Source organism: Hipposideros armiger, unplaced genomic scaffold (assembly GCF_001890085.2).
Source record: "Hipposideros armiger isolate ML-2016 unplaced genomic scaffold, ASM189008v1 scaffold_18, whole genome shotgun sequence".
Taxonomy (NCBI): domain Eukaryota; kingdom Metazoa; phylum Chordata; class Mammalia; order Chiroptera; family Hipposideridae; genus Hipposideros; species Hipposideros armiger.
In genome coordinates, this window is record NW_017731368.1 from 4,939,598 (window position 1) to 4,946,644 (window position 7,047).

At 49.4% G+C, this 7,047-nt stretch overlaps 1 protein-coding gene across 1 annotated transcript in view; it reads left to right on the top strand.

The window, feature by feature from the left end:
- LOC109375552 (poly [ADP-ribose] polymerase 3-like) overlaps positions 1–7,047 on the top strand; it is a 26,491-nt gene extending 19,444 nt beyond the window's left edge. Inside the window, exons 5-6 of the mRNA XM_019630988.1 lie at positions 2,343–2,412; positions 6,635–7,047. Of these exons, the coding sequence (XP_019486533.1) occupies positions 2,343–2,412; positions 6,635–7,047 (483 nt within the window). The remainder of the gene's footprint in view (positions 1–2,342; positions 2,413–6,634) is intronic.

Sequence of the window (7,047 nt, forward strand, 5' to 3'; positions counted from 1 at the left end):
GAGGGCAGTGTCACTGGCCCTCATATGTGGGATCCGAACCGGGGCCCTCTGGCATCCCAAGCGAGTTCTTAACCATCGCGCCACTTGGCCGGCCCAAGAAAGAACTTTTTGAATCCCTCCCACTTCCTCTTTTCACTTAGTAATATATCATAGGATTCCCTTCCAGGTCAGTATAATATAGACACTCTCCATCTTATTGTCTAATATTTTGTTTGTTTTTTATCCATAGACATTGTTATTACTGCTTTATACAGTGTTTACTACTGATGGAGACATCTTTATATAAAGTTTACTTTCGCCTACTTTTTTAACTTTATATATATAGATGGAATCATAAAGTATTTTGTCTTGCATCTTTTGCTCAGAATTACGTTTGTGAGTTTTACGCATGTCCCTGTGCTTTATTTTCCCCCCGTTATGGTATTCTGTGTGATCACACCACAGATGATGTCCAGTCCACACCCGATGGACACCGCTCTTTCCAGTTTTTGTCCTGGCTCATTGGGAATGCCTATGTCCGATGCTACGAAACAATGTCAAGTTGTAGTTGTTCTTGTCAAAGCTTGATTTTGCCAGGTTTTTGCACATTTGCCAACAGGATAGATTTGTTATGCAAAGCAACACACTTAATCTCATCTTCGCTAGCAAGCTGCAAAGGCTGCCACTTCATAGCCATAGCTCATAATGACCTTGGGTCGAGTGTACAGAAGCGGTGAGTGTTTCAGACTTTCAAGGACAGGCCACAGTGGGGAGCAGCAACTTACATGAGCTACACTCTGGGTCCTTCTCGCTCTGCTTGAATCCTGGTTAACTCCAGCCAGAGACCACCTTCCTTACAGGACTTCACTAAAAGCAGCCAAGAATGAGCCCACATGACCACCACTCTGGATTCTTTTTACCATTCTTCTAATGCCACAGATCTGGTCAAATTGGGCCTGCCCTCCACATTTAAGCAGACTGCAACCTGGCCAAACGTTTTACTGGAAGCACCAGCCTCCTAGTTTCTGCCCAGCTAAGAACTGTTTCTATTATTAGGGAGAAGTGGAGAATGGACGTGGAGAATCCTAACCCTGTCTCCCATAGAGCTGCCTCTGGCATTTTCTTTTTTCCTGAACAGCACCCTTCAGGTCAATGGTTCTCACAGAGGGGACAGTTGCCAATGTCGGGAGACAATTTTGGTTGTTACAACTGGGAAGAGGGTGACACCTAGTGGGTAGAGGACAAAGGTACTGTTAAATAGCCTACAAAATACACCACTGCCCCCCACAAGGAAGAATTATCTGGCCCAAATATCAAGAGTACTGAGGTTAAGAAACACTGCTTGAGACACTCTGTTAGTCTAGGTCTGATTGTGGGAATCTTTTTATCTTGAAAGTCTTTATATTTCCCTAATTCCTGAATAATTAGCTAAGCATACAAATCTGGGGTGACTTTTTGTCTCAGCAGGTTACAGATCTAATTTCACTAAACTCCATCATTCTTGATGTCAGTTACCATCTATTTCCTGTAGTGACTTCCCAGATCTGTCTTCAGAGTGCGATGGTTTTGCTACAATGTACTAAATGTGGATGTTTTAAATTATCCTAGTTGGGATTCCCTGGGATCCCTAGCTCTGAGAATTCCTGTCTTTCATCAATTTTTGAGAATTCTCGGCTTTCTATCTTCGACGTGTCCTCCAGCCTCCCTTTTCTGTCCTCAAGCTTTCTCGCTGTGCTATGTTGTCACTTCTTCAAATTTCCTATCTCCTTATCTCTGTACTTCTTAAGGAAAATGGTGCTTCAGGTTTTGTTCAAGTTCACTTAGCCCGTCCACCATCTGTGTCCTATCTTAGATGTTTCATCTGTCCATTGGGTTCTTATTCTTAATCATATTTTTTTCATTTTTAAAATGGAATATATATATTGCATATATATATGGAAAATAATACAATAAAACATTCAAGAAAGCCTTCAATGTTAGATTTGAAGACACTTTAAAAGTCAAACTAGGTCCTGACTTGTGTCAGGCTGAAAGCCTCTGACTCTGAGGAGCCTGTGCAAGCTCTTGTGAGTGATGCAAACCGCCTGGAAGACGGCTTTCTGGGGGTTGAAGGATATCACCTTTGTGGACAACGCATAAAAGTAGGAAAGCCCTCGGGCCAGGAGCGTGCCTTGTGGGGAGGGAAATGCAGAGGCCAGCGGCTGAGGGGGTGGTGTCAACAGCCTGCATAAGTGGGGTGGGCCTGGGACTGGAGAGAGTGGGGTGCTCATGTCTGGCAGCAACGGAGGGCTCCTGGCAGCAACAGGCAGCCCGCGGGTGCCTGGTGGAGAGCAGTCAGGGCTCCTTGGGCCTATTTCTCTCAGGGAGGTGGCAACAGGTGGCGCCAGTGGACTCCGCGTCTGCGCAGGAACAAGAGGTGGGCCCCTGGGGCAGGTAGGGGCCACATCCCTAGCCCTGCATCCAGGTTGGGGTCCACATTTCGGGCTCAGCAGGGAAGCAAAAGATGGTGCAGGAGGATCTGTTTCCCACGTGGGGTAGGTGATTTGTGCAGTGACTTCATTCACCCACATCACTGTAGCTAGAGGCCTGTTCCTTGACCCCAGCTGACTTCTAGACATCTACAGGAAAGGAGAGAAAACCTCAGTGAGTTTTCCACTAGTGGGCGATAGAGGGAGCCACCCCTCCCCCAGCAGGGGTTCTAAGAAACCCCGAGGTCCGTGGCCTTCAATGAACTAACCCATGGGGTACAGCTTTCTCAGACACTTCGGAAGCTTTCCCAGGAACATGAGTCGTCGAGTAAGCTGTCCCAAGTTAATTTTGAGGCTTGAGCAGACCCCCTATAAGAAACACACAGGACATCTCCACGGTGTCCATTCCGTCTCTAAATAACCGACACACACGTTTGCCAAGGGCCATTTCCTCTAAGTTTATGGGCTCGATGTCTTCTTTAAGGTACGAAGTGATGCTCTTTCCCTGTGAAAACTGACAGCCCTTACCTTCTAGGTTACAGTGGGTGTCAAGATCAGAGTGGCTTTTCAGCTGTTTGATGCTGGGTAGAAAATGTGGGTCCGACCGAGGGGCGGAGAGAAGTCTTTGGGCCTGGACTGCTACGTGGGCTCCACAGCCATGTTGAGTGGGTTTCCGGAAAGAAGCCTGTGCAGGGAAGTAAGTGGCAGAAGACTGGCAGTCCCCCACCCACCCCAGGACCTTCTCCTTTTATTCTCTGGCACCAGCACCTGGCCTTTATGACATCAAGGTCCCTGGCCAATCACAGTGCTCACTCTTTACTGTCACAATGGGCCCACCAAGGCAACTTGTGGACAAAAGCACCTTTACTACTAGTATAAATATGTACTTTGCCCAGTTGGCATGCCTCGGTGAGGGCAATCACTTTAGTCATATGCACTTTAATTTCTGGGAGAAAAAAAATTTAATTGAAGTTTTATAAGTGGTCTACATTTTAAGGGTGAATTTACTGCCGTGATATCATTTAAAAATATGAACAAATTAAATCAGGTCAGAGCTATCCAAGGGAATTGCTAATAGGATTATTTAAGAGTATGCCAAAAGCACTGAGAGTTAACGGGATAATCTGGTGACAAAAAGGGACCTCTATGAATTTGGGCATAAAAAACTTAGTCATTTTACATGAGAGACTGTATTAGTGTTCTCCTACTGGTGAAACTGAGCCGGTTAGAAAGATACGCACAGGCATTAGCATTATAGTGAGAAAACACACAGGAAGCAGGCGTTTGCCTGAAAGAGGCAGAATTTTACTGTAGGTGGAAGAGGCCCAGAGAAGTGGGCATGCGTCCACAGGCTGGTGCTCATGTAACGTTGCATCTAGGAGCCGGTCAAAGGCCAGCCATCATCAGTCAGAGTTCTCAAATGGGAGAAAGACAAAGCCCTCAGAGCACATTTTTCAAGAGAGGACGCAGTGGTGGGAACAACAGAAACCTTAAGCCTGGTAACGTGCACAGCAAGCTGTTTCCAAGACCAGGTGGGATGAGACGATGGGATGAGTCAATGTTCCCGGGGAAACCCGCCCTTGTGTGGACAGAGATGGAGGTGCTGGGGAGAGAAGGTGGGGAGGCTCACCTGGGCCTAGACAAGTAACGGGAGAGGACAAGCGGAGCCACGGAGGGAGGGACAGAGGGCTTTTCCCTCACCTTAGTAATGGCCTCAGGCTAGGGACAGGCCGGCCCACAGCAGACCTGGGAAGATTCAAGGCCATGAGTGCCAATGGGGGAAAGTTGCTGGCAGCAGGCTGCTGGTGAACAGCTGGGAGCCTGGAGATTAATTTATCACTTAGATGAATTTATCACTTTACCATTTATCTCAGTGCTTACGCACTGCCTCACATCAGGTGGGCAGCACCGGGCAGGGGAGAGGACAAAAGCCTCGGTGGGTGACCTGGGGCCTGTCCAAGAGGACGGCTGTTTCATCTCCTGTCAGCACCAGGGGCCAAAACCTCCCGTGACACCTGGCAGCTGCAGGGTCCATACAGTGAGGTGACCCCAGGTCAGAGGCGGCTGGTGCGGATTCCGTGTGAGCCTGGGCTGGGGCAGGCAGGATCTCAGCAGATGGCCAACTGGGGAACAGGTCGAATTCTCAGGGAGATGAGGCTGTGAAGAGGACATGAGGCCGAGGGTAAACCAACCCCAGCTGAGAAGGGGGTGGATCTGGGAGAAATTTCTTACCCAAGGACCCTGGCATCCACTGTGCTGAAAATGAACGAACCCTGCCAGAGGAGAGCATTCCCCGGGTCTATAAGCTCACGTTCTAGAAAAAACAGATGCTGCCTGTGGAGCCAAGCAGTGAGAGTGGCAGAAGTCAGGAGAAGGGGAAGGGTGCATGGCAGGGACACCTCTCACTGGGGCTCCTGGGCACTATGACAGAGAGGACTGCAGGAGGGGTGGGAGAGGTGTGTGTGGCTGCGCTGGAGAGGTCAGAGGTCACCAGGTGGAATCTAGGCTGGGATAGGGTGGGAAATGCTTTACACAATAAAGAGCAGGTTGCTAAGAGCCCCCAGTCTTCTAAGGCCCCTTCTCTCTGAAGCGCCCTCCAATGACTCTTTCACAGCAGAAAGTTTTGACAGGTGAGCTTCATGTCTTTCCAGTGCCCTAGCTCTGGCCACCTGGCCGACCCACTATGCCGTTGCTATGAGCCACCCCGATTCTGGGCCTCCCTGCAGATATGCTGACTTCCCCCGGGCCTTATGGACAACCAGCGGATGGTGGGGAAACCCTCCCTGCCTGAGGGCAAAGCGGAGCTTTGGGTGGGATGCCGGCGTCAGGACCTCAAGCGCTGGTTAACCTGGTTGACGTGCCAGGTAGTGTACCTTGCTGTTTCTCAGGGGTGACAGTCACTGTCTGTTCTAAAGAAGGTGAAGCAGTTATCAAGCTTGACAGAAAAAAAGTAGGACGCGTCCCCCAGGCTGGCTGACTCGCCCACACCAAAGGCGGGCTCACCACAAGCTCAAGGGAACCGCTCAGCTTTGCAGCCCTTTCTTGCACTGGTCCTGGAAAAGTGCTCAGTTTCCCGTTGCTGCAGGAACACAGGAACACAAATTGAGCTGTTCGGAATAGGAGCTATTATCTTACAGAGCTGTGTATGCCCTTGGGCTGGCAAGTGTGGCTTGGTACTCTGCTTAGGATCTCACCAGACAAACATTCAAGTTTTGTCCACCCTGGGCCCTTATCTGGAGGCTCTGGGGAAAATCCATTTCCAGGTTCATTAATTCTGTTGATGGAATTCATTCTCTCCTCACGGTTTTCACTTGGCCCTTGCCAGCACCGAGTTGGCAATGACGGCGGGTCCTTCTCACACTTAAGATTCTCTCTCACGACTGCTGCATCTTTCTGACTCCAGCCAGAGAAAGCGCTTTGCTTTCCAGGGCTCAAGTGATTACATTGGGGCACCCAGATAATACAGGAGGTTGTCCCTAGTTTAAGATCTGTGATTTTAATTACCTCTGCAAAGCCCCCTTTGCCATGTAATGAAACATATCCACAGGTTCTCAGGATTAGGGCATGGCCATCTTTGGGGGGCCATGCGGCTGACTACGCATGGTCATGCTTTTGTAAAATTTGCAAGAGTGATTTATTTATTTATTTTTTGGTAAAGGAGCCAACATTCTCCATTTCCCTCAATCTAAGACAGGGGTTTTCAAGTGACAGTTCATTAATCATTGTGGCTTCCCTTATCAAATGAGTTTAAAGAGTAGCAATCAGCGTTTTCTTGAGGACGATAGTAGAATTAAATTGAATTGCATAGAAAACTCTCGAGACTGTTGCACATATCATTTCATTCAATTCCATGAAATTGTTAGCACACACACACACACACACACACACACACACACACACACACACACCTGAACTATGTCTGGATATAAACTATTGGTTAAGATGAAAAAATTTAAGAAGACAGTTAAGATCCTAGAATTCATCTGGAGGTCTCCAGGGAGGCCTGTGCTGGTCCTGGGAAGATTTCTGGAGCATCTGGGATACGCTCCCTTACCGTTCTAGCACAGGTGGTTTATAGAAACCTGGGCGGGGCTGGCTCCCTGCTCCCCATCGTGTAGGGGGAGCCCTCCGCCTCACTGTGGACGACTGAAAGTGCACCTCTATTGTCTCAATATTCTCCCTTGTAGCCATGTCTAGGAGTCATTTTGGACAGGGGAAGAAGCCTCTAGATACGTTTTTCTGGGTGAACGAGGTAACTGGAGAAGTCACCTACCCCTCACGGAAAGCAGATGTACCCGCAGCTTCTCTTGGGAAGCCCCAAGAGAGGCCCGGATCTCAGCGTGGGAGCGTGCAGGGGGCCCCTAACAGTGCCCAGGGCCGGGCCGGCTCACCTGTACAGAAGGCTGCCCCTCCAGCCCTGCCCATAGCTTCACTGAGACACGCAGGCTCAAGAAACTCCCTCCCACCTCCGCCGACCCACAGCCTGGCTAAAGCTGCAGCGAGGAGCCCCTCGCGGTTCTCAGAGGTGTCTGTCACCATCTCACCACCAGGAGGCGCTCCGCCAACATTCCGCCCGCTTGGACGAGCCGGCCTGGAATAA